General features: G+C 37.1%; 1 protein-coding gene across 7 annotated transcripts in view; it reads right to left on the reverse strand.

Annotated features, from left to right (window-relative positions):
- Positions 1-27,805, reverse strand: part of LOC127442610 (kinesin-like protein KIF1A) — a 69,111-nt gene that overhangs the window by 21,509 nt on the left and 19,797 nt on the right. For 2 of the 7 annotated variants that reach the window (XM_051700771.1, XM_051700766.1), the window contains exons 4-29: positions 27,620-27,799; positions 27,456-27,521; positions 27,171-27,349; positions 26,821-26,932; positions 25,910-25,987; positions 25,731-25,796; positions 25,523-25,540; positions 25,351-25,429; positions 25,122-25,200; positions 14,115-14,257; positions 13,024-13,157; positions 12,852-12,931; positions 12,666-12,741; positions 12,499-12,578; positions 11,484-11,674; positions 11,205-11,385; positions 10,989-11,061; positions 10,803-10,896; positions 9,743-9,891; positions 9,442-9,620; positions 7,275-7,412; positions 6,060-6,341; positions 2,089-2,207; positions 871-956; positions 554-689; positions 80-254 (exon numbers count right to left, since the gene is read on the reverse strand). In XM_051700771.1, coding sequence (XP_051556731.1) covers positions 80-254; positions 554-689; positions 871-956; positions 2,089-2,207; positions 6,060-6,341; positions 7,275-7,412; positions 9,442-9,620; positions 9,743-9,891; positions 10,803-10,896; positions 10,989-11,061; positions 11,205-11,385; positions 11,484-11,674; positions 12,499-12,578; positions 12,666-12,741; positions 12,852-12,931; positions 13,024-13,157; positions 14,115-14,257; positions 25,122-25,200; positions 25,351-25,429; positions 25,523-25,540; positions 25,731-25,796; positions 25,910-25,987; positions 26,821-26,932; positions 27,171-27,349; positions 27,456-27,521; positions 27,620-27,799 — 3,173 coding nt within the window. Of the gene's footprint in view, positions 1-79; positions 255-553; positions 690-870; positions 957-2,088; positions 2,208-6,059; positions 6,342-7,274; positions 7,413-9,441; positions 9,621-9,742; positions 9,892-10,802; positions 10,897-10,988; positions 11,062-11,204; positions 11,386-11,483; positions 11,675-12,498; positions 12,579-12,665; positions 12,742-12,851; positions 12,932-13,023; positions 13,158-13,852; positions 13,892-14,114; positions 14,258-25,121; positions 25,201-25,350; positions 25,430-25,522; positions 25,541-25,730; positions 25,797-25,909; positions 25,988-26,820; positions 26,933-27,170; positions 27,350-27,455; positions 27,522-27,619; positions 27,800-27,805 lie in introns of all 7 variants that reach the window. The other 5 variants (XM_051700768.1, XM_051700767.1, XM_051700770.1 and 2 more) reach the window with 3 other exon arrangements.

Consider the following 27,805-nt stretch of genomic DNA (forward strand, 5'->3'; position numbering starts at 1 on the left):
GACACAACGTCGAGTGAGTGTCAGATAGGGAACTAGAGAAATCTATAGATGATTGCAATTAACATTCATGTCTACTCACTTAAACTGGCAGAAGATGTCTGCATACTCAGCAGAGATGCTGGAGGCCTGAAGCACTGTGACCCTGAAGGTGAAGTTGCTCCCAATTTTCAGGTGCTGGTAAGATTTTTCCTGAATCACATCAAGAGGACATTCCAGACAGCCCGTGAGAGGACTGTTAGGAATATCAGGAGATGCTAGAGGGAGCCAGACAAAAGAAAACAAATTAGTTTTTGGCAGTTTTTACACTTAAACCACTATTTTAACAATGAAATATGACTGCATAATTATATGTTTTTTCATGTTTTGGCATGCATAATGTGTAGTTTTATGGAGTTTTTATTAATTTGCTTGTTTATTTATTAAATAGTTTTGTGTTTAACACATTTTATCATGTTTAAAACCATTCCATATAATTTTGCATATTTTCATTGAAAATCAGCACGGAAAATGAAAAAAAAAAGATCTGAAGGTTACATCTGGGCTTGATCATTACCTGCACAGGTGTTGTTGTTGACCTCATCAGCACTGAGCCCCATCTCTGAGTTCTGTCCTTCTCCTTCTACGATGCGCAGCTCCTCTTGAGGTGTGTTTGTGTGAGATGTTCCACCGGTGCATGACTCTGTCTGGAACTAAACAGACACAAATGCATTTGTTCTTGAGGGTGTCTCGCCTTCTATGAAAACAATTAAACACCTAAAAACCCAAAGTTGAGGCAACTCTGTTAATGAGATAATAACTAACTTTCATTAGCATTAACTTGCCAGGAGAAAACAGCAGCATCAGTTTCAAAGTATAAGGGACACAACCAACCTTCTCAAACTGTTGATCTCCAAATGAAATCTTGGCGGTTCCTGATTGTCGAACACCTGAACCATAATCAGGAGCCTCCTCATCAGCTGTGAGAAGAAATGGAAGCTTATGACAAATTTATAGAACATGATATTTGAGCAAGTGCATTTACAATGTAAGTAGTAAAGGTGATTGTGTCATCTATAATCTGCTGTATAATCCAATTTAAAGGGACAGTTTACCCAAAAATGAAAAAAACATTTTTACTCACCCCATATGATTTTTTTTTTACTCACCCCATATGTGTATGACTTTCTTTCTTCTGCTGAACACAAACTAAGATTTTTAGAAGAATATCTCAGCTCTGTAGGTCCAGACAATGCAAGTGAATGGTGGACTTTTTTACTATAAATTCACCTCTCTGCCCAGTAGGTGGCGATATGCACAAAGAATGTGAATCGTCAAAAACAAAAGAAGAATGTGAAAGTGAATGTGGAGATTGATAGTAAAAAAGGACTTAAATATTGATCTGTTTCTTACCTATGCCTATCATATCGATTCTGAAGACATGGATTAAACCTCTTAAATCATATGGACTACTTTTATGCTGCCTTTATATGTTTTTTGAATCTTCAAAGTTCTGGCGACCATTCACTTGCATTGTATGGACCTACAGAGCTGAGATATTTTTTTTATAAACATCTTCATTTGTGTTCTGCAAAGGAAAGAAAGTCATACAGATCTAGGATTTCATGAGGGTGAGTAAATGATGAGAGAATGTTTGGGTGGCTGTGTTTTGGAACACAGTTTGTGTTTTGGTTTCTTCATCAGCTGATCGACCAACTACCATTTTCCTAAAAACCAGCTTGACCACCTCAAGCTGGTATGACAAGTTGTTAGCTGTTTTGTTGCTGGTTCAAAATGGTTTACCAGCCTAGACCAGCCAATGACCAGCTAGAAACCAGTTATCATGTTCCAAAACAGATTTTCCAGCAGGGAGATGGACATTCTAATTTCATGAAATAACAGGGAATTTACCAATGGTGTAATACAAAATAACTGGTCTAAAGACTGTGCTTTGTGGTACTCTCTCACTTTTAAAAGAATGTTTAATGATGAGTGACTTAATTAAGAACGTATGTGGGACTAGTAAAAGATAATTGAATAAATCAGTACACATAAATTAAAATGTTTCACTGCTAGATCAAGAGTATCACATCATCATAAAGATGATCTTACCTGAGATGGCTTGCACTGCCACTCGGAGGAACCCCTTGACCTCGCCTTTCTCACTAACAATGGCCACACGGTGTACCAACGGCACAGGGTACAGCAGGTTACTCAGATACACAAATGCCCTATGGGGGAAGAAAAAGAGGATGGTGGAACAGTTGACTGGGTAAAGGATATGGAGAAATAAATACAAATAAACTAACCCTCTAAAATAAGAAAATAGAGTGTTAATATTCATGGAGAAAAATAAAAGTTTTGTTAAATGGGAAAAAAAAAATGTCAGTGGTGAAGATCAAATAAGCCACACTGCCACTAGACAACACAACAACATCCGACACAAAAAAGCAACCAAACAAGAAGCTGCTCCAGCGATAGCCCAAAAACAAAAAGCCCTGTAGTTCTGTGAATTAGAGACCCCATTCTCAAAAAATTGTAGATGACGTAGAAACAGTAGGGACTTGTTCTAGGGTCTCTGTGGGGGTTGGTGAAGGGTTTCAAGATACATGCATGTAGAAGAGAACTATACCACAATCTACTTTACAATTTAACAACTTTTAATCAACTAATTATCTGAACTGGACTAGGTGGATTGACAAACCAAGGATATCTGTAAAAGGTTCAGTTTTGGCAGACATCATGATTTTTATTGATGTTTCAGTAACTGATTCAAGGATTTATTCAGTTCAGTTCATTTCAATGCCACATTTATGTGTCTATGAAATACCTGAACAAGACAAGATGTCAAATGCAGTCAAGTTTGGTGACAGATGGACCTTCATATTTTCTACATTTATGCATTTGGCAGATGCTTTTATCCATAAATACTTACAGCACATTCAAGCTATACATTTTTATTTTATCAGTATGTGCATTTTCTGGGAATAAATCCAATGACCTCGGCATTGTTAGTGCCATACTCTACCAGATGAGCTGCAGGAACGCTAATCTGAAACAACTTCATTCATTCACTACAGATCTACCCTCTTGATCCAATGTATTTTTCTGTCACTTCCACACTGCTCAGAGAGGCCTAAGCTTGACAGGCGGGGTCAAGAGCGGCAGGAGGTGTGGCCAGAGGGGAGGAGCTTACGACAAGATTGGTGAGGCGCAAATACAGCATGCTTAGATAAACAAAATATTTAGTGAGAAAATAAATTCAAAATTTGGCTTGTTGGGCCAGATGCAAACTGGAAAGCAAAAATGACATTAACATACATGAATTTTACCCCATCAACTCAAAAGAGAAATCAAAGTCAACACACGTCACAAATCTTGTATGCTGCATGTGCGCAGGGAAGTGAAAATGTGAGAGCCAATCCAAAAACGAGATACATATTTGAGCTCTGGCATGCCTGATTGAGACTGCTGTAGTTGAAACCAGCTCTTTCATCTTGAGCTCTGTAGCTTTTCAGAATATACAATTCAGCTGACTTTCAATATCAATCACAGAAACAAAAGAATTCTGTTTAAGGTACCAATTTAGTTTCAGAAATGAGCAAAGAAAAATTTAACTACCTTAGCCATACTATATCCTACAAAACAGAGCAAATGTTTTTTTAGATTTTCAGAAATTCAGAACACAGTCATAATGGTTTTAATCTGACATTTAATCTGACGTTTTTTTTTTTTTTTTTTGCTCTGCATCATACAGTGTATTTATTTAAATTGTAAATTAATTTGGACACTTAAACCACATATAAAAATGTATGGATGTCATTGCATTATATAACAAAAGATCCATTAAAGTGGCATTTATTTTGAATAAATACAGTACTTTTCAAGCAAAATATTCATAGATAGATAAACAATAGAAATAGTTTAAAATTAAGACAAAAGGCCCTATTTTTTAAGAGCGCTAGCACTAAGCGCAGCGCTATGCTAGTAATCATAAGCGCAAAGTCAATGGACATGCCCATGAAATTTTATATATATATAAAGTATATATTATAAGTATACGCTAGGTCTAGGCACAAGTGATTTTGGCGAAATTGCATGCACTAAGCGCTAATGGGCTGGGTCAAGTGCAATTTAATTCTGAGGTTCTTCTCCAGTTATTGAACCGTCTGCATCCTATTATATATTTCATTTAATTCCCTGTCAAGCACCAGTGATATAAATAAAGACAGCACATTCATAAGATGTTGGTAGTGTAAATGGACTGTATGCAATAAATTAGAAGAACAGAAATATTGACTTACATTATTTTATGCTTTAACCTTGTTGAATGTGACGCACCTTTGATATGCATGGAATATATGGTTCTCGTCAGGATTTGGATGTACAGTCCATTAAATTATAGAGAATGTAAGTATTATTAATAATTTTCATCTACTGACACACAATTAATGGCTAATACAAACAGTGGTTGTATCGGAATGCACTTCACTTCTACCGGTTGATCTGGATTTTGAAAAATTGTATTTATTTATTGAAACACAAAAAATTCAACCAAAAATATTTCTAAATTCAAATTACACTTCAACCGAAACAAAATTATAATAAAAATAACGAAGTGGTCAAAAATCATACCAAACCCAAACATTTGACTCTCTCCAACTTCTTCCACCGGCCCCTTTTGCAGTGACTTAAAAATCACTCTATGACAACAGGTGGAAAAAATACCAATATAAATAAGATCATAAATACAATTGTAAATATAGTCTGAAAATAATAATAGACATATTTATAATAAAAATTACTGAAAAAATAAGCCATGACCTCAAGAAAGTTTAACAGAAATCACAGCTAAAACAGTGAATGTCAGGGACATTATTTGATGTTCCACTATATTTTTCAAAGTTTGGACATGAACTTTATTACCACCTGCTGGTGGAATCTCCAAACTGCAATTGGAGGAACTAAATGTAGACTTTGCGCTAAAAAAAGACGTGCTTTTATAAGGTCTTAGCGCAATGACCTATTTCTGAGGAAAATAGCAAATTGTGCTTTGCGCCACTTTCACATACAATACACCCACAGTTTGCGTGCATACACCCAGAGGAAGAGCAAACACTCCCACCCACGCCCACTTGCGCTTACAGCTGGCACGAAAATTGTGCTTAGAATTAACGCTCTCACGAAAACTGGATAAGATGTAGTGCATGATCGTTGCACATACTTATGAAAATAGAGAACAAAATGTATTTGGACACATTCTGGTTGTCAAACTTTGTAGAACATGTCAATAGTTAATGTGATGAACTACACCTGTGGTTACTCTGCTAGTGCACGTGTGTGTGAACATGAGGGGAACTCAGTTAACACTGTACATCCACAAAAACAAACAAAAAACACATTGGGACCAATTGAATAAAAGTAATTTAAAAAATGGCTCAGAAACGTTTTGAGAAAAGTATGTGTTTCCAAATCACACTTGGTTTGATATTTTGTATCTTATGCAATGACATTCATACATTTTTAAGTGTGACTTAAAAAGAAGTGTCCAAAAGTGTCCAAATACTTAATGGGGCTTTTTTTTTTTTTTTTTTAAATATGTCTTAAATGGTCATTAAGTTCAATTGGCTTGTGCTGAGCTAGCAATATGTGTTAGGAGAATCACTTGCCTACGTAATAACAAACATGCATTGGAGGTCTGTCACCATTTGTCTACTGTGATTTTCAAAGTCCATTTCTTAAAGAAAGCTTTTGCTTGTGGTAGATTTCCTTTCATTCAGTTACTGAACACCTCATAGCCTACAGTGTGACATTGAAATGTAGGGCACTAGACAGAAAATGCTAAATTGGCAGCTGAGCCTGAAAGGACATCTTTGTTTAAGTTTGACACAAACCTTGAGACACATCTTAAAAAGTTGAATAACACTGTGTACAAAAAATACCACTGGGAACTGACAGAGCTGGTCTTTATCTCAGAAATAACACATTTTCAGTGCTCTGACAGGAGACTGCCAGACCCTGTGTGTGTCTCAGCGTGAAAGAGCTAGTTTCCTCTGCCAGCATGCTCCTGAAACCTCACCAACCTTCCCACTAAACTGAACAGAGGCCAGCGGTCGTAAAAGGGGTCCTGGCCATCGCTGGTACCTGGGCAGTGCTCCCCCACACCATCCTCCTCTCTCTCAAGCTCTGAGTCCTCCATAAAGATCTCATCGTCCAGGTCCTCCAACTCCTCCTCCTCCACCTCGACTTTTCCATAATGCCGCTCATCGGCGAGCTCGGTTATGTCAGAGTCGGGGTCAGAGAGGGTGGGGGAGATGGTAAGGTCACTCATGCGCTCGCTCATGCACGTGTTCAGAATGGGAGTGCTGGTGCATCCGGAGACACGGGAACTGGGTTAGTACAACACCACACACACACTCTTTCTTAAACATGTGCACTCACTTGCTCACACATGCAAGGCATGGTTGTATCTTAACATAAGCCCATGAGCCTCCTAGATTGTGTTCAGCTAATCATCTGGTGTGTTTGGTGAGGAGAGTGTCCAGGCTTAGCTTTAGCATTTGAAATGTCTGATTTCAATGGGTCAATGAAGCACAGAAGGAATCCTGAAAAGTCAATGCAAAACTGCTCCCTGAAATGTTGATCAAAGGCTGCACAATGCTCACCATTCCACTTAAAAGTGAAGGAACCCACACTGAAAGCACAATGCAAATCATAAGCAGTTCCCTGCTGAGAAAACCCCCCAAAAAACATCTTAAACTATCTTAAGATGGTATGCTGGTCTTAGCTGGTTTAAGTTTGTCTGACCAGCTGAAAAGTACCCAAAACCACTCTAAGACCAGCCTACTGGCTGGGAAACTAAATAAGACCAACAAACCATCTTAGGCTGGTTTAAGCTGTTATTATTATTATTATTATTATTATTATTACTATTATTTCAGCAGGGTTTCCAGCCATGTATGGTGAGAATACCAGCATACATTCACCCAGCATCTCATGGCACTTCAGAGTTGCACAATTCCCTTACAAAAAATTTAGTGTTGCCGCAAATTCGCCACTCGTTAATTTTCACATGCAAATGAGCTTTTCAGAAAACGCTTCATCGTCGGACAAAGGTTTGCTGCAGATCCACCTCTACCGGAGGAGAGCTGCAAACTTCTGGCAAACATTTGTGGCAAATAACAAGCTCATTTGCATGTGAAAATAATGAGCGCCGAATTTACGGCAAGTTTGCAGCAACTATAGATTTTTTGTAAGGGATCACACAAGCTTGACTTATTACTAAATTTCTTACTCACCGGCCGACCAGACGAAACCAAGGAAAGCGGTCATAGAAGGGATCACCACCAGACATCATGTGGTCACAATCTTCAAGTGCAGGACTGGGCACCTCAGCTGCTCGGTCATACATTTCTCTCATCAGATCCAATCTTTGTCTACAGAAGTAACAGTAATGCATAAGCAAAAGCAATACTACATACTCGGTAATGTATATCTAGCACATCTCTATGCTTTTTTCCAAGCTTAACTGAGGGGGAAAGAAAAGCTAGGAGTTCAAACATGCATTTAAAGACACCATGAAATCAAAAGAGATTTGTCTATTCATTTTGAAGCCATCTATATGCTACTGTACTGCCAAACATTGATTTAATTAACTTTCAGCAGATATATGCATTTCCAGGAAAACAGACCAAAGATACTGATGACTCATCTTGCGCTAATGGGCGTGTCCAAATTTTCTCTAGTCTCTAGAAATACTCTCTCTAGAATGATAATGTATCTCCCCCTTATACCACCTGCCTCTGACTAGCACTAGCAAGTAGCAAATCATGGTTCATGGCTGTGGTGAAAAATAATGATTATTGGCTATTTAAAAAAGGGGGATGAGCCTTTGATATGTAGGAAATACATCAACACAGGAAAGAAAATGGCTATTTTGAAGCAATTTCATGAGAAATCTGCCAGTAAACTAAATAGTTACTTGTTTAACAAATTACAGAACATGGATTACTGGGACTGTCCACTGGAACAACATAGGGTCAAGTGTCTTACTCAAGAGCTAGGGTTGCCGCTTTGGCCCTGTAATGTTCCTGGACACCTGATCAATGACAGAAAAACTTATTGCTGGCCATAATACAAGAAATAAAAAATATTATTTATGATTGTTTACTCCTTGTTTGATATGGACATTACAGCATATATAGCATATAATTCAATCAAACAACATCAATGCACTTCAAGATACTCATTTCAATTTAATTACAAAGTTCCATAAATAAATTGTGTAATTTTTAACAGAATTAAATAAAACTTAAAATATTTATTTTTACATTTTAATTAGTTAAGAATTACTAAATTCAATTTGATGGAATTTTGTTATGAAATTTAAATTTGTTAAAAAATAAAGTGTGTGTGTGTGTGTGTGTGTGTATGTACAGGTTTAACATATTATTTTCTTATTCTGGCCCTAAGCAGTTTTCTTGAGTTTATGGTTCACACTAAACTTTAAATGTTTTAAAATGTATAAATATGTATGTATAAAGTTATGTATAAAGTAAAAAAAAAAAAAAAAAAAAAGCATATGTACATTTAAACCAAAGGAAATCAAATAAATATACAAAAACATTTACTCCCAACATTTTCTTTTCAAGATCTATAGTTTGCATTTCAAGATTTACGTGTTTCAATTTCATAACAAATTTCCATTAAATTGAACTGAGTAATCTTTAACTAAATTAAGCAAAATAAAATCTTAGATATTTTAAGTTTAACTAATTTAATTTTGTTAAGGATCACAAAATTGAATTTGATGGAAATTTGTTATGGTGTAAAATTTAAATATAGGATTTAAATTTTTTTATTTTTTTATTTTTGAGTGTTGGGCATTATGAACCTAAGAGATCTTACAGCAAAAGGAAGGACATTCTTTTTTGGACATGTTTTCCAGAACATTAAAGCACAGTAAGTAGACTTATGTTTACACCAAAGTGAAAAATCTCAATCATCCGAACAAACCAGTTCACTAAAATTAATTGGACTTTTTTATGATTCATATGAGAATGCGTTTGATTCTCCTCCTTGCATGGTGTGCTTAAACAAGCGTTCATATGTGTGAACACGTCAGGAAAATATTGAAAATATAATTTTTAAATAATATAATATAATTTTTCCAGGACAGATGGCCAAAAACCAGGATGATCCTAGAAAATCCTGGACGGGTGGCAACCCTATCAAGAGCACACATTAATAGAGCAGGAGTGTGATCTCATTAACTGTCTTGCAAGAAACCTTTTAAGTTAAAAAAAAAAAAAAAACCTCAGTTATAATTGTTAAATAAAGGATACTGTCACCAAGTGTTTTCTTAACTTAAGTGTTTTCTTGCAACCCGCTGCACAACCTTAACCTTGTCTAGAAACCCTATTATGTGCGTTTTATGCATATTGTGTATGTTTAATCTCACTGTACCTGAGTTTCTCTAAAGTCCAGTAGTGTGTGGCACCGTTCTTCTGGTCCTGAACTTCTACTGCTACTATGGTGCGTGGGAACAGCCTTTTCTCTCTGTCTTTGGCTATACTGGGGGGCAGGAGGTCAGGGGGCAGTGGCGAGTATAGTGTGTCCGTTAACAATACAAATTGAAACTGAACCTGCAGAATAAATAACAGGAACAGTTTATCATATTCAATGTTTAAGTGTATGATTGTAAAATATCTATTATATTTTGAAGTTTTATATAGCTGTTAGGCTGACTTAAATTATTACAATGTACCTTTTTCTTCAGCTCCACGCTAATGGCATTAGCCTCCTTGAGGAAAATTGCATTTCCCCAGAGCAGGTCTCTGAGAGAGGTGAACTGGTAGAATCGCCATTTACGGAAAGCCCAGAGGGCCAGTTCTGTCTCACGCTTTGTCCATGGCACTGCAGGACCAAAAATATGAACCCATTTCAAAGTAATCTCAAGATGTCTTCGAGACATCTAAAACTTCTGATGAACATGTCATACAGAATATGTTTTGTGAACATTCAAAACATTAAAGGAATAGTTAAACCAAAAACATGAAAATTCTGTAATCATTTATGAACACTTTTGGTGGTCCAAACCTGTATGCCTTCCTTTCTTCTGTGGAACAAAAAAGGAAATGTTAGGCAGAATGTTAATTAGCCTTAGTCACCATTCACTTTCATTGTATGGAAAATTATGCAATGAAAGTGAATGGTGACTGAGACTACACAAAGTCCCTTTCAAGGCACGTCAGCCCACTTGGTGGCCATCTTGGGAATGATCCCGGGCAGCTATTTTCTATAAAGTGGCTCGAGTGTAGATTCTATCTACTTGAACATGGAAAGACTGAAATCTCCAAAATGGTTGGTCAAGATTACAATCAAATAACATATTTCAAAGCAGCAGTAAAATCTGACAACAATGGTTGTCAGATAGTGCTAAAAAAACAAAAATATTTTCAGGCTGGTTCAGCTAATGGGCATGCACATTCTGAAGTTGACTGACAGGCGATGTCTGTTTCTACAAGGTGATTAGCTCTTTTACCTGTAAGGCGGGACTTCCTTTTATACATCCTCCATATTGGGCGTTCCAGTTTCTCCCATTAATTTTAATACAAGTGCTCTGCCTTGGGTTAAATAGTCTCTGGACTAACATTCTGCCAAACATCTTTTTTTTCCATGGAAGTTAGAAAGTGGAACAACAAGGTGAGTAAATGATGACAAAATTAATATTTTTGGGAGAACTATTTCTTTTAAATCATGTGCTTACTTGATTGCGTATTTGATCCGTGCATGCATACTTATTTGTAAACTATGTTAACACTCACCCTCCTCTTCTGGTTCCTCCTCTTCCTCTGTGGTTTCGGGGTAATATCTGGAGTCAACCTGCTTCTGAAGAGCTTCCAGTTTACTCTCGTAGTCCTAAAAAACACAACATTTTTAACTTGGTTTAATTGCTAGTTTCATATTTTTCAAACATCTAAAAGACTGGTTGCAAAAATATCAAGGGTTACCAGTCTCTGCTGTTCCAGAAGGTTGCTTGCTTCTTCTCTTTCCTTACGGTACTGGTCCTCCAGTTCCTGTAATCTGTAAATGGCACAACCATCAGAGTAAAGCTGCAAAGTCTAATTCTATTCTTACTAATCAGAGGCCTATTTAAGTTTGTTGATATAACTGTTATGGATGCTAAAAACAAAAAAGAGCATATAAATCTTGAACCACAGTGCTACCTCTGCTCCATCTCTTGTTTCATATCAATGCCTTGTTTCTCCAGTAGTTCTCTCTGAGCAAAAGCCCAGTCTACAGGCTCCACAGGTGTTTCTGCACATGGGGTCCTTTCTCGCTCTTGCCGTGCTTGCTCTGGGTCATTGAATCGGAACACATGGCTCTTGCCCATGATGATACGGTTACCTAAGATGGATAACAGAAAGAGTCAAAACTTAATACAGTGTAGTTCATCAGATTGTGCTTTTTCGCAGCCACAGCTGGCTTAGAAACTAAAGACCTGCCTGATCTGAGAATAGTGGGCTCTGTCACTCTCTTCCCATTAACGTAAGTCTCAGCTCCTTCACAGGGCTCCAGAACCACCGTTCCCTCTCCCGAGGCATTAGTGCTACTTGTGAAGATACAGTGTTCGTCTTCAATGAAATGACCACTCAAGACAATGTCCTGCCGACTGCTGGCATCCTCACGGCCGACCCTACCGAGTAAAATATGGTGAAGTAGACACAGGTTGAGAAATACTGAGGGAAAATAGCCCTCTCTCAGAGATCCATTAAGCAAAAATACAAACAAACAAAAAAATAACAACTTGTATTGAGAATCCATTATAGCTATCATTTAATATAATAAATATGATGCATTACTTAAAGGTGAAGAGTGTCAATTTTTCAAAAATACTGTCTCCTAGTTTAAAGGTGCAGTCAGTAATTTTTTCCTCATAAAAAATTTTTTGCTCCTAAAGAAATTACTAGTCATTTTGAATATGTATAAATGTATTAGCTCTCACATGAGATGAAGACTCCAGTCATATCAGTGGCTCTATAAAAGCTGTTTTATTCTACATGGAGAGGGTCTCTTCACGGGGGCTACCATGTTAGGATCACATGACCAGCCGAATACTGGGGCATCCATGCCCCTAGATATCAGTGTAAGTCCAAGACGATATACTATAAAAAAGTGCACCTTTAATGTGCAGAGACAACTATAAGTAAGCCATTCATTGGTTGATTCATTGGTTGATGTTTATATATATATATATATATATATATATATTGTGGCTCTGTGGTGCTATCAAAACATTGCTCTGTTTGTTTGAGCATCCTGATCAGTCCGATTTAGCAACATTGGCTCAACCAATGGCGTGCGTTTAGGGCAGGATTGACCAATGGCAGACAGGGGGAGTATTCAGGAAACCTGTTTGAAAACAGTCCTTATGTTTGCAAATACGTGTGCGCTAGGTGCACAGAAATAACACACATCACTTTTAAGCTGTGAATACATGTAAAGAAACAAAATTCTTACTTGGTGATTCCATCTTTAATGTAGTACAACAAACACTCAGACATCAGTGGATCTTCATTAAGATTGACCAGGTGAGGTGTCTGAAACATTCAAATCATTAAAAAAAGTATTGGTAAAAGCATTCAACCAAATTGGCTCCCTTTTAGCACACTAAAATATCTCCAAACCTTCTTAGGAGAAAAGACTCCAACTGTTCCTCCATCTTCCCTCATTGCCACACCCATTTCAGCCAAAAGTGCCTCCCTAATGGGAACAGAAGATGCTTAACAATGGTTTTTGCAAAAGAAGTATAAAACTTTAATAATTACTGAAACATTTCCAGATAAAAGCGCCCCCAGGGAGGGGTCTCCAACCTTTCCATCCTAATCTCCTCTGTGCGTCGAAGCTTCTCTTCCCAAGTTTCATTGAGTTCTGCAATTATCTTCTCAGTTTCCTAGTTGGAAAACAAGTCAACATTAAAGAGATCAGCGATGGCCCTTATTCATTTTTCAAACTATCAATCTATCCCATCATCGTCTCTCTCACCTTCAGCCTCTCAATAGCTTCCTCACTTCCCGGGCTGAACATGATTCGATCATGCAGGCTGTTGATGGAGCCAGCTCGGCTCGACAGGGCAGAGAGAGATGGGGAGGGGCTCATCCCTGTCATGGCATGTGTCACTGTGGAGAAATCACCGCTTTGATTGACAGCCTGGATGCTATTGATATTAGTCTTGTAATTGGACAAGTCTGGACAAGAATTGGGAACAATGAGTTGGAAAGTAAAAGGAGAAAGTTGTGGTGAGAGAAAAGGATAATCATGGAAACAGAGAAGGGAAAGGAGGAAGAGTAGAAAGTGTCAAAAATAAGGCTCAAAAAGCTAATTTAAGAGCTTATAAAGCTGCAGGGCGCAGAGTAGATAGCATACATTTGAAGGCTTAAAATGCTTAGTCTGTTTTTTGTTTTTTTTCACTTATGTCAAGCAGGATACAAAACAATGCCTATTAATGGATTTTTATCAGCCTTTCCTGCATGCCTCAAATTAATTTGAGCATCTGAACCATGCTTGAGATAATGAGCATGGAGATGAATTGAACACTCAATGTAATACTGATCTGTGACTGCACAGACAGCATGGATGACCAAGCCAGCTACATGACCACATGCGTCTGCTCCACTTAGAGGTAAACCCCAAGCAAACTGCTATGGCACCTCTGGACCATCAAAGCAATATTAGTGCATTCAATAACTGCATTTCATTTAAACTGATTAGTGAAAACTACATGATATTTAGAAAGCAAAGAGACTTTAGTGGTCCAGAGATTCCAGCTTTAGCTATTGTAAGCTGCAATGCGTTAGGGTGGCAAAATACACACATTTGAGAGCAGGTATCCCAGGATCTGGTGCCCGAAATGCTGAGAGAAACAGAGAGAAAAGACAAACCCTTAAGACACATTCGCAAAGCTGTGTCTGACCCTCAGGTTTCTGATTACACCGGTGTAGTACAAAGTTTGTGGTACTCATAGGATCATTCTCCTGAGAATGATTGCATTTGAGTGTAAATCTATAATTATTGGAAAGTCAACAAGATGTAGATTTCTAGACTGAAGTGTATTAGTGTAAGTGGTGGTCACTCACTCTCAATGATGTCTCCAAGACCCTGAGCATAGAGCAGATCCTTCAGACGTGCAACTTCCTCTTTCAGCTCACGTACCAGGCGGTTGTTGGGGTCTTCATTGATGACAGCATTGCATCGGATCTGCTTGGCACGGTCAGCATACCTGTGGAAGGTGATATTGCAATTAAATCCATCTAAAGCATTATCAGAACGTCCCACATGAGACCTGTATCCATCAGTTTTCAGCACAGCTGGTCACCAGCATAAGTTGCATGGAATGCTAGTGTGCCGATGCCCCTGCCAGGCTTCATAACTGGCTTAACCAGCAAGATTTCATTGGTCAACCAGTTTAAAGGAATAGTTCACCCAAAAATGAAAATTCTCTGATAATTTACTCACTCTCATTCCATCTGAGATGCGTATGAAATTCTTTCTTCTGCAAAACACTTTTGAAGATTTGTAGAAAATGATCCTGGCTCAGCAGGTCCTTAGAATGGGAGAGGATGGTGATTAGATATTTGTAGGTCCAAAAAGCACAGATAGTCACCATAAAATAAAAATAAAACCATCCTATATCCAGCAGTGACATTAATGTCTTCTAAAGCAAACTGATCACTTTGTGTGCGAAAAAGAACGATATTTAAGCACAAAGTGATCGATTCGCTTTAGAAGACATTAATGTCACCGCTAGAGATAGGATGGATTACTTTTATGTTGACTATCTGTGCTTTTTGAACCTACAAATATCTAATCACCATCCTCTCACATTCTAAGGACCTGCTGAGCCTGGATCTTTACCTACAAATCTTCAAAAGTGTTTTGCAGAAGAAAGAAAGTTATACACATCTCGGATGGCTTGAGGGTGAGTAAATTATCAGAGAATTTTTGGGTGAACTATCCCTTTAACCAGAAAATCCATGCTGGTTGGCCAGAACCTAACCAGCACTAATCAGCAAAAACCAGCCTAAACCAGCATTGAAATTCATTATGGTTTAAGCTGTTTTTTTTATCAGGGAAGTACCATCAGTAGCTCCTCATGCTCCTTAAGGTTAGCTCTGTTGGTATAGAAGACAACAGTGCCCACCCACGTTTTCAGCCGTCTTGGTTCCAAAAGTGTTTTTCCCATTAATGTTTTGCACTGCACTGCTGCCACATGATTGGCTGATTAGATAATCGCATGGATGATTGTTGGTGCCAGACGGGCTGGTTTGAGTATTTCTGTAACTGCTGATCTCCTGGGATTTTCACACACAACAGTCTCTAGAATTTACTCAGAATGGTGCCAGAAACAAAAAACATCCAGTGAGGAGCAGTTCTGTGTTTTTTTATTTATTGTTTTATATTTTATCCCCTTTTCTCCCAATTTGGAATGCCCAATTCCCACTACTTAGTAGGTCCTCATGGTGGCACGGTTACTCGCCTCAATCCGAGTGGCGGAGGACAAGTCTCAGTTGCCTCCACTCTGAGACAGTCAATCCGCGCATCTTATCACATGGCTCGTTGTGCATGACACCATGGAGACTCCACATATGGAGGCTCATGCTACTCTCCACGATCCACGCACAACTTACCACGCGCCCCATTGAGAGCGAGAACCATTTAATCGCGACCACGAGGATGTTACTCCATGTGACTCTACCCTCCCTAGCAACCGGGCCAATTTGGTTGCTTAGGAGACCTGGTTGGAGTCACTCAGCACACCCTGGATTCGAACTCATGACTCCAGGGGTGGTAGTCAGCCTCAGTACTCGCTGAGCTACCCAGGCCCCCGGAAACGCCTTGTTGATGAGAGAGGTCAACAGAGAATGGCCAGACTGGTTCGAACTGACAAAGTCTATGGTAACTCAGATAACTACTCTGTACAATTGTGGTGAGAAGAATAAAATCTCAGAATGCTATTCTGAGATGCGGGTTGGTGCTGTTTTGGCGGCACGACGGGGATCTACACAATATTAGGCAGGTGGTTTTAATGTTGTGGCTGAACGGTGTATACAAATATAGGTTGCACTTTATTTTACAATGTCCTTGTTACAGTGTAATTACACAAGTAAGTACTGAGTAATACTAAATAACAACATGTACTTACTATAAGTTTAGGGTTAGGGTTTGGATTAGGGTTAGTTGCTTGTAACTATTCATAATTTACTGTTATTACTATAGTCAATAAATGTAATATGTATAACAAGGACACTGTAAAATAAAGTGTTACCAAATATATAAGTAGTTGTACAATATATGGAGCGTAGGGAGACCAACTTGATTGCGGGGCGGTCACTGTAGAGCTTGTTTGCTGCGACTGGTTGTATAGTATATTTTTATATATTATAGTATATTTTTATATATCAAACATAGAAAAAGTACTTAGTTAATCATTCAGTTAATAATTGAATTAATATGTATGCAATATGCAGTGATCTAAAATGACAATGTGTAATCAATATACTATGGATAACTGTATTATCAATGTTATTCAATATGTTACATATTTAATTATTCTTTTATTGATTTAATAATCTGATTTACACTGATGCAGTTTGAAACTATCTAAAAGAGCTTAGCTTGCAGTCTCTCTCTGTGTAAGGCCTTTTTGGGTCAAGGGAAAATGAGTTGATGTGATACAGACAGTGAGAGACCTTGGGAAACAGAAGAAGGGATGCAGGTGTCAAGCAAATGAGTAGGGAGTTTTCTATTAAACTTTGTATGACCCAAAGGGAGGTACACATGGGGATATTAAAAGGAAAATTTAATGAGCAGAGCTGGTGCTGATAACACCAAGGTCGCCAAAAAAGGCACCGAGATGAAACAGCAAGTTGGGTCAGGATGACCAGCTGGAAGGGAGACGGTGATGACGAAACTAGGGGGCATAAGGTGATTTTATTGGATGAAGAGGCCATCACTCGAGAGAGGGTGGAACAGAAGCTGTATAAAGGATGCATGATTCTGAAGTGTAATTTCAGATGCCAGATCAACTGGCATCTCGGCTTTGTTACTTTGTTCAATAAAGTGTAATCTTTGATACCTGGAACCCCTGGACTTTGAGAGTTTTCATGCTAAGAGGGAAAGAGACTCCAATACTCCACAACACAATTTGGTGCCCAACGTGGGGCTGGAAAAGGGGCCAAGAGGACCACTGTGGGCTTGCTTGCACTGACTGCACAAAATCACTGTCGCCAAAAACTCAGGTAAGCAATTTTGCTTAAAATGGTGTTTTTGTGTGGTCTGTTGTAAGGTTTGGCCCAAAGTATTGTAACTCTAGAAAGGCCTCTCCAGTCTCTAACTTAATTAAATGACTAATTGGATAAAATAGAGAACTGGGTTCCAGGTTTCAAAAAACAGTGCATGCAAATGTAAATAAGTATTGTAAATAAGTTGATGTGCACAAAACTTTGCGTATACCGCTCTCAGGGGAGTGCCAGCAAAGAAGGGGAGCCTGCACAGACAGAGGCCCCTGAGCTGGTAGAGAAGCAGTGAGCCCACAATTTGATGGTTGGCACTGCTTGTCAAAATAGCATCACTGGGAGGGTTGAATTGGCAAATTTTAAAATCCTGCGGATACCGCACTCCTAGGTAGGAGTGGGCTGAATTGGCAGGTGTGTTTTGAAATTCTGCGGATACCGCTAGATGCAGTGACACCAGTAAGGAAGAAGGAGCCCATTTTTGGTGGCCTTTGAGCTGGCTGAGAAACAATGAGCCCACAATTTGATGGTTGGCATTGTTCTCAAAATAGCACTGCATTTAGGGCTGAATTTTGTTGATTATTTGGACATCATCCAACTTGTAGTCATTGTGATCCAGATAGAGAGACACAATCATTAATAAAGAAGCAAAATTAAAAATAAGAAAAGCACATTTCTCTCTTCCACAGTGGGAGTAAATGAGTACAGGATTGAGAGTGTGTGGCTGAGAGACGGAGAGCAAAAGGAGGGGCTGAAGTCATAGTTGTGTTTTAGAATTGTATTGTATTTTTTGAAAGCTCTGTGTTTATAAAGGCCATGTGTTTGTAAAAAGTGTGAAAGTTTCTGTGTTTGTAAGAATGTTTGTATCTGTGTCTGAAAGTGTGTGTAAAGTGACTTGTTTGTAAAAGTGTGAATGAAAGCAAAAAGTTAACTCTTAGCTGGTTGGATAAGATTCAGTCTTGGGCTGTTCTTTTCATGCCATGAAGGAAGCATAATATAAGATTAACTAAACTGAGAAAGAGCAAGTGGTATAACTGTGCTTAGAGTTAAAGTTCGTATCACATTATCTGGACAAACAATAAGGTTTTGAGTCCAGTGTATTACCTTAAACTAAAGTCAATTAAATAAATGGATTTTAAACAAAAGTCGTATTGAAGATAAGTGTTGTTACATTACAATAAGGTATAATTATGGCAAACACTCCAGTGGAAATACTAACATCTAGAAATCCACCGTGTAAAGAATTGATTGATAAAATCTCAAAGAAATGGAAAAGAGTGGGAAAAAATGTGAAACTGACTAATAAGAAACCAAATTCTATTTTGTAACTTGAGTATGAAAAGTAAACCTTAAATGTGAAAACTTCACATTCATGTGTCTGTTTTATGTTCTGTCTGGTCCAGTTTATGAGAGAATAAAATTTTTAACAATATTAAATTAAACACTGTAAAGTCTTGATATTTAAATGTAAGAACCCATGATTATATGTTTTGTTTTTGATTTCCTATGTGTTTGAGTATGTCTGGAGAACAAATTTACATGTGAGTTGCAGCTTTATCGGTGTAAACTTGATCAACCAACAAAAATAAGATAGGTAGAGTTTATTATTTTGTTAGGGACTGTCTGATGGAGAGATTGAGTGAGACGCTGCTCTGTAAGCAGAGTGAGCAGGAGGGGTTAAACTCCATACTGAAAATGATTGTTTGCAGACTTTGAATGGGAAAACTCATCTCTCTTGGTGTCTCCACTCAGACAGGGGCGCCCTGAATTTAGAAAAGATAGACAGCAGATTCTTTTAGTTTAGATATTTATTTAATTATCTTTTCTTTTTTTTTCTAATTTTTTAGTTTTATAAACACAGTGTAGGCATTGGTTGATCATGGGTACACTGAGAAGCTGCCTTTGAGACTAAAATTTAAGGAAAATAAATGTAAGAATGATTTAGATTATTTCATGTTCTCTGCTTTTCCAATCTGCTGAAGTTGTGCTCTTAATACCTGTTTTTTTTATTTTTATGTGTGGCAGCCTTGCCAACATTGTGATACTTCTTTCTTGGGTTTGATCTGTGACCAATCATGCCAGATAAAATGGAAAAAAAAGTCCCAACCTTCAATAAGGAGGCACAACAAGCAAACGTTATAAACAGTTTTGCTCAGATGCTCTGATATCTAATAAAATAGAAGTTTTCTTCTTTTGAAAGTGCATAAAATGGAAAATGTTATTCGTGCTAGAAGTTCTGATTTTAAGAATTGAGAAATATCTTTGATGTATTTGATTGTAAAAAATATTGATAATGCTCATTGGTGGCGGGTGTAACCCATGGAGAAACGGTACGATTAAATTGAACATCATAACTTCCTCAATTATGAATGTTAATAACTTCATATTCATGCGTCTATTCTGTGTGGGTCTTTGATACTAACTATGTTTTACCCTTCTTTTGTCATCATTATGTGTATGTTGTTTCACTAACTCATCCTGGAACTAGTCTCTCACCATTGCAGATGGCTGGGCCAGATGATTTATTTAGAAAAAGAAGACTGAAAATGATGTGGGGTATTATCTGATTGGTCCTCCCACTCTCATTAATGCTGGTAATCATTACTGATTTGCCATTTTTAATGTGGATTAAAATTTTTCTGGATAAGTTGATTTCAGTCTTATACGACTAATTGGGTTTATGATTTCCCAGACTGCCATCCGTGGGTTCAATACCCATGTCTAAATTGTTCTGAGGGTCTAAATTTATATCCAGCATCAAACCACTGAGTTATTGATTTAAAGAGTAAATATTACAAAATTGATGGCAAAGTTTTAGTTACCTTTTGGATTGGTTACTCCCCCATATTTTCCAGAGAGTGCCCTCACTTTAAAAAAAAAAGGTTAGTGGGTGCTACAAAGAAGGATTGAGTGTCTTTTTCTATTACTACTATTTCTATTTGCCATAGTTAATCCATGAAAGTATCATTTTAGAGGCATACAGTTTCTGCACTGTGAATTTTGGTTCTGCTATTTAACTGAATAAATTGTCAAGAGATGCTGATATGTATAAGAGAATAATAACTGAAAAATATTATTGTTAAATGATGCTGAAATATGTGGATATAACAAAGTAAGAGTCATGAGAAATTAAAAGGACGTAATGTTTTTTACTGATGAATTATTTCAAAACACAAAAAAAGAGATTTGTTTGAATTTCCATTGTGCCTCTTTACTACTTTATCCTGTTTAAACTTTTACTTACTTTTCTGTTAGTTTAAAAACTTGATTTATGTTATTTTATTAGATAGAATGGAAGTTCCTTATCCTGAGAGAGTAAGAAAAGGGAGGAAGTAAACATAAGAGAGTTATTATTACTATTTTCACTGTTGAAGAATAACTTAAATATATTATTGTGAGATAATAAAATGAAAAAAGAAGGAATAGCTTTAATGAGTTTAGAAACAATGTCCCCCCCTCCTAATTTCTCCCCCACACTACTGTCTCTAACTCTCGGTCTAAGTTTGATAAGTGTCTGCTTTAAACAGAAACACAAGAGCAGATTTTGAAGGCACATCTCTAAGTTGTTTTATTTTCTTTTGATTTTCTTTGATTTTATATGGAAAATGATGTGATTTGACAATAATGTTAGATATAGTGATATGAAGGAGAGGTTCAAACAGCTTTCCTCATCATGATTAAAGATTTTATATATTCAGAAGACAATTTGAAGTTAAGTGTTTGTACTAAAGATAAGAGATTTAGTTGAATGTTCATCTGAAAGAATAAATGTAGGTTCAAAACAATCTAGAGACTATTATTGAATTAAGATTATGTTTTTAAATTAAGCTTCCTAGAAGTTTGACAGAGGCTACTCTTTATTTTGTTTTGTTTTATTGTTAGTCCTCACCATGATATATGGTCTTTTGTGATGTTTGCTGAAACAGCAGAAATACAACCTGAATGGAAGTTAGTGATCTGTGAATGAGTTCAATTTTAGCATTCTTACTTTTACTTTTAATTTGGACAATTTTAATAGATTGATTAATTTTTAATAATGCTTTTTGAATTTAACCATGTTTTGAACTGTCTCCATATTAAAGCATTTGTAGACGGTTCCATTGGTTGTGATGGTTCTCAGGTGATACTCCCTGAAACAAAAGAAAATATCTGCTTACTGACACCAAATTATTAAGGATTGGCCAATAGGACTGAGCGGTACCGAGACCAGTGGCAAGAGGTGATGACCCAATGACGGGTAAGACTCTCCAATGGCAAAAAGGGGGGGCAACCTAAGGCAGGGCATCGCCGCCCTGGAAACCTGCCCAAGAAGGTAATGGCTTTAAGGAAGTGGATGAATGCTCTGAGGTCTAGAAGAGACCTGTCCGAAAATTGTGAGTTCCACTCAACCCGACTGCATTTTAATAACCGCTTTACTAAAACAACTTATCACAGTGTTAAATACTAAGCATTCTGTCACTGTGCCATCAGGGGATCATACCCTGTGTAGAAGATTATTTATAGATTTGTTTTAGGGGTAAAGTTTTGAGAACCGTTGCAGACAAAGGAGTGCCTGACTTATTAAAGTAGTATTAAACAAACCTGGGAATGTTTGTATGATGAATAATTAAGATTGGAAGATGATTTATTACTTTTACTTATGCTTTTATTGAACTCATGTACATTTTTAATAGTAATAAATAAAAAAAACATGGTGATGACTAAAGATTAAGACTGCTTGTCTTGTTTGTCTATAACAATTTAAATAGAATTGTTTAAGAAATGGGGTGTATGGTTGGCTAAAATTGGTATAATGATTGAAACAACAATTCTTGTGAGAGGAATAATATTCTGTTGTGTGTTACCATTGATCAAATCATTCTTGATCCGAGCGATAACAAAGAAGATGACATTGATCAATGTGAATGGTCCAATGCAAGACAATGACAAATCTCCTGGATGGATAGAAAGACAAAATTGGGAGGAAATTGATTTCTACAATGAATATATATGAAGAGATGAATGATGAGCCATGCCTTGGGATGTAAGTGCTACCCTAACCTCTCCCCAGTGGTGGCCCTCTACGTTACGCAAAGGAACTGGGTTGAAGATCTTTTCTCAACAGGACCTTTGAAAGAAAATAACTTTTAGTGTTGAGTTATTTCTACTGTTTTTTTTTATGTTTTTGATATATTTACTGATTTTGATCTTTATGATGTTATATTCAATGTGCTAAAGAGACTGTACAGACAAATTGTAGAGTAAAAAGAGCTTATCAGTCTGACCCTAATGTATACTTAGATGCAATTGGTCAACCAAGAGGAATACCACAGGAATTTAAAACTATAAATTAAATAAAATCAGGCTTTGAGTCTATACTCGAATGGATAACACCCAATAAGAATACACAATGGATTAATTACATTTACTACAATCAGCAAAGATTCATTAATTACACGTAAAATGGCATAGTTGGAAATTGGTTTGACAAACTATCTGGATCCTGGAAAGAATGGCTTACTAAAGTGGGAGTAATAATAGCCATAGCTGTTGTTATTTTTGTGTTGTTGTTTTGTTGTGTTGTGCCTCTCCTCAGATCAATGCTGGCCAGTGCTGCAGCCAAACAGATGATCAATATGTCTGTAAAGCCATCTGGAATTGATATTGGGGCCACCATGTATACCATAGGCCCTGGACTGGATGAGCTGGACGAATTCTAGTAAAACCCTGGAATTAGACAAGAGTGGTAGGGAAGGAGAGCCTTTTATTTTTGACTCTTTATTTTCACTTTTCTATTGTTTTTGGATAGCAAGGGAGTCAGCATATTCATTGTATTTTCTTTTATAACAAAATTAGGTAATACTTTAGATTGGATAGAGTAGGCAGGAAGATAGAGGGTGTTATGTTTATTATTTTGGCATAAACCCTTTCCTGAAGTTATTATTTCCTTTAAAATTATGTTTGTTGTCTAATCAAGCCATGAGAATGAAAGGGGATGATGAGGGTCTGAAGCAAATCATTATCCATGTTACGAGGTAATGTAACCAGGTAATGTAACCAGAATTAAAAGGTAACGATAAGAAGATTTATTTTGATTATATGCACTTCTTAAATGTTTAAAAGTATCATTTTTGTTTGAATCATCTCTAAAGGTACTATTAACCAAGTAAATTGCTGTTGAATGAAATATAGCATGCATGTTTAAACTTTAAAAACACTGAAAGTACCACTGGAGGGCCAGAGGATAAAACACCACAAAATGAAGAAAGGCTCGACGAGCACCTCAGTGCTTAGCAGCAAAAGCAAGACTCAACTGGTGGTTTAAAAACACGCTGTCTGCTCCAACACCACCAGGTAGCACTCCAGGCTACCGGAAATGTCTGTGAGTTACTCTGGCACCGTGAGACATATCATATGCTGAGTAATTTGCTGATATTGTTTAATCACTGAAGTATGTTAACCTACTGAAATAAGTCTAATCACTGATGTACTCTACATAACGCAAGGCCAACTTTGCACGCATATGCTTTATACAAGAATTTGATTGCTGTTACCTTCCAGAAAGAACTTAGCTAGAGAGATGAGATCTTTACTTCATTCTAGTAAAATGTGAAGGGAGATGTTTGGTCTTATTTCTCCTCTGGAGTGCAGTTCCATAAGAGCAGTCATTGTTATAGGAATGTGTGACTTATATTGGTCACTTGATAGGAATGAAGGAGAATGACTTGTGAGGTTGCACTCTGGGTAAGGGCAATAGAGGTGAGACTTTTAATAAGTCTCAAAGGAGGGAATATATAGTATATTTTTATATATTATAGTATATTTTTATATATCAAACTTAGAAAAAGTACTTATTTAATAATTTGTTAATAATTGAATTAATATGTATACAATATGCAGTGATCTAAAATGACAATGTGTAATCAATGTACTATGAATAACTGTATTATCAATATGTTACATATTTAATTATTCTTTTATTGATTTAATAATCTGATTTACACTGATGCAGTTTGAATCTATGGAAAAGAGCTTAGCTTGCAGTCTCTCTCTGTGTAAGGCCTTTCTGGGTCAAGGGAAAATGAGTTGATGTGATACGGACAGTGAGAGACCTTGGGAAACAGGAGAAGGGATGCAGGTGTCAAGCAAATGAGTAGGGAGTTTTCTGTTAAACTTTGTATGACCCAAAGGGAGGTACACATGGGGATATTAAAAGGAAAATTTAATGAGCAGAGCTGGTGCTGATAACACCAAGGTCGCCAAAAAAGGCACCGAGATGAAACAGCAAGTTGGGTCAGGATGACCAGCTGGAAAGGAGACGGTGATGATGAAACTAGGGGGCATAAGATGACTTTATTGGATGAAGAGGCCATCACTTGAGAGAGGGTGGAACAGAAGCTGTATAAAGGATGTATGATTCTGAAGTGTAATTTCAGATGCTAGGTGATCAGCTGACATCTCAGCTTTGTTACTTTGTTCAAGAAAGTCTAATCTTTGATACCTGGAACCCCTGGACTTTGAGAGTTTTCTTGCTAAGAGGGAAAGAGACTCCAATACTCCACGACAGTTGCTGGATCCTTCTATTCAGGATTCACAGGGAGTGTAGTTCTTAGTCAGAAATTCTTCTATTAAAACACAATTCTTTCAAATTAAGTTGAAATAACATGGACTGATAGCTTCAATAGGAGCATATACCATCAATTAACAACCTCAGAGTTTAAGGTAGGTCTGTCTTTAAAGGTTTATTTAAAAAAAAGTTATTGTTAAAAATGCTCCTATGGAAAAAAATGACAGAGATTTTTACTTCCGGAACCTAACTGTTGAGCTCTATTGGTCTAACATGATGTCTTTGTGATATTATCTGGTCCTTACCTGAGAGTGCTGAGTGTCTCATCATAGTTTATATCAGCAGGACTTAGAGCTGCTACCATAGCAGTACGAGAGTTTCCTCCTGATTAATGAAAAAAGGTAATCTTCAGGAAATTGTTTATAGACTATAACACAGTGTAAATTACACTACATCCATTATGGCATGAATTACAGTATGGAGTGCCAAAAATATAAGCAGAACAGTATATGAAAGATGCACAAAGGTTCATACCGAGGTTTTCCCTCAGTAACCACGTCAGAACAGAGTCTCTGTAAGGAATAAAGCTTTCCACTTTCTTCTTCTTCTTGTTCTGCAAGGAGAACACAAGCAGTGTTAGTTCTCATTCTATAGTTGTGGTGTTACATTATGGCAATTAGCAAAGAAAGATTCAAATGATCCTCACCTTGTTTGGTGCAGAGTCCTACAACACAACAAAGGAAACCATGTTTACATTTAAAATGTTTAAACTTTCTTTCTTTTTTTCTTTTCTTTTTTTTAATAAAATGTTTTTACCTAACTTTTCGAATCAATTGCTGTTAGTTAAGGTCATTATATTGTATGTAAATATATATATATATATATATATATATATATATATATGGAGTTCTTACTATCTCAGCCAAAGCAGAGATGACTTTGCCCAGTGTTGTTAAGGATTTGTTGATATTGGCTCCTTCCTAAAGTAACAGGGGTGCAAATTGTATGATGTCATTGGGTATTCATGAGAGCTGAGGGACAATCTGAAATGATAAACTGTCATTAAACTCTGTTAAAACCAAAAGTGACCCACCTTCAGTCTAGTGCCTTTAGCTCCAGTAGAATCAGCCCTCTCACTCCCAGCCAAGTCGACTAGGCTGATTTTGCTGACCTGGTTTCAAATGGAAATGGTCTGTCTCAGAACAGTAATGTACTCTAATGCTCATACAAGCAAATTCAGCCTCTGTCAAACTGCCAGAATCCATCAGAGATGCTCTTACTGCATACAATTCGCTCACCTACTTTTGCGTTCTAGTCTACACTTAAAAAACTTATTTTTGCTGCTTGTTCAATTTACTTAATTAAAACTAAAGCAACACAATTCTAGAACATTTTTACTTGATTTCATTGCATTCTATCTATTTAAATGTGTAAAATGGATGTTTACTTAATCCATTTGAGTTGCGACAACAAGAAAAATTTCCGTTATGTTATGTTGTGTATGGAGTTTTGGGGGTTACCATTATGGTGAAGAGTGGAGCTTGAGCTAACGATGAGGACATGTAGTTGTAGCACATGAAACAGATTGCTCCCTTCGACGAGCAAATGCTGTTCTAACCATAGTAACTAAACTACACTTTGTCGTGTTTCCAACTAGCATGTATTTAGCATGCTAACATTTATTTTCACTAGTTAGTACAAAAAGAAATAAAAGATATTTTTTGAGTTACATTAACATGTCTAATTTTTTGGGTTTACCCAATTCAACTAGGTTCTTTCTACTCAAAGTGTTTGTGTTGAGATTACATAGTAATTTTAAGTTAAGAGAACTAATTTCAAACATGTGAAACCACTTTCCAAAACTGAATCAAGTTCAGCTAAAGTGCTATTTTTTTTAGTCTGATTCTGAAAAGGTAGTAAAAAAAATTCACACAGAACAAAGTCAGTACTAAACATTGTTCTGTACAGGCCTGATCAGTTAGGTTGACGGAAAGGATGATGTACCTTTTCAGATGTGTTGTCTGTCTCACTATCTTGTCGTTTCTGGGTGAAGATGATGTTGAAAACGGCATGGGAACGGCTGCTGGTCTCATTCATATTAGTGGCTGCCACAGTTCTGAGGAAAGACAGTATGGTAATCAAAACACAGCGGCAGCGTTCAAACTCATTTTCTCCATGTGTTACAAAGTCAGTTGCTCTTTGCAAGTTGAAATTCTTTTGATTTAAGCAATCACACACTCTCAAAATACATTTATGAAAATAAACTCTGAAATGAATTGGAACCTCCTCATATTATTTACTTTTTCATTAAGCTTATTTTTTTACACTTTTTTGACAGACACAGAAGAGAGTACCTGGCTTTGTTGCCAGAGTCCATCAGGTCCTGGATGTCATTGTAGGAAGTTACAGCTAGTTTTGACAGGTCCTCCACATATGGCCCCATCAAAGGATGCTCTCGCACACGCAGGTTCCCTTTGTTCTTTGGGTTCAGCAGATCCCGTACACGCTCACAGTAAATCTCCATATAACTCACCTGAAATAAAAAACAGATAAAGTGTTCACTATACTGACTATGGTGTCGTTTAAATTCATTCACTCTAAGATTTTCCTGAAGTGATCATGAAAGTTGATGCTCATACCTCAACTGAGTATGACATGCAATTGTCATTATTGTAACTGATCTTGGTAAACAGGTCCTCACATAGCTGTCAGAGAGAGATAGAGCATTAGTAATATGTCTCCACAACATTTCAGATATAAAATAAGCAGCAATAGTATTATAGACAGTATCATAGTGCACTACCAATGGGATGATGCCCTCTTGGTCTTTCTCTTGCTTGCCCATCATGGTGTATGATTTTCCTGCCCCTGTCTGGCCATAGGCAAAGATACAGACGTTGTATCCCTCGAAAGCATGCAAAAGCATTTCCTCCCCAATGTCTTTATATACCTGCTTTTGGCATGCATAGTTAGCATCTTCTGGCTGTTG

This window comes from Myxocyprinus asiaticus, chromosome 6 (genome assembly GCF_019703515.2).
Source record: "Myxocyprinus asiaticus isolate MX2 ecotype Aquarium Trade chromosome 6, UBuf_Myxa_2, whole genome shotgun sequence".
Taxonomy (NCBI): domain Eukaryota; kingdom Metazoa; phylum Chordata; class Actinopteri; order Cypriniformes; family Catostomidae; genus Myxocyprinus; species Myxocyprinus asiaticus.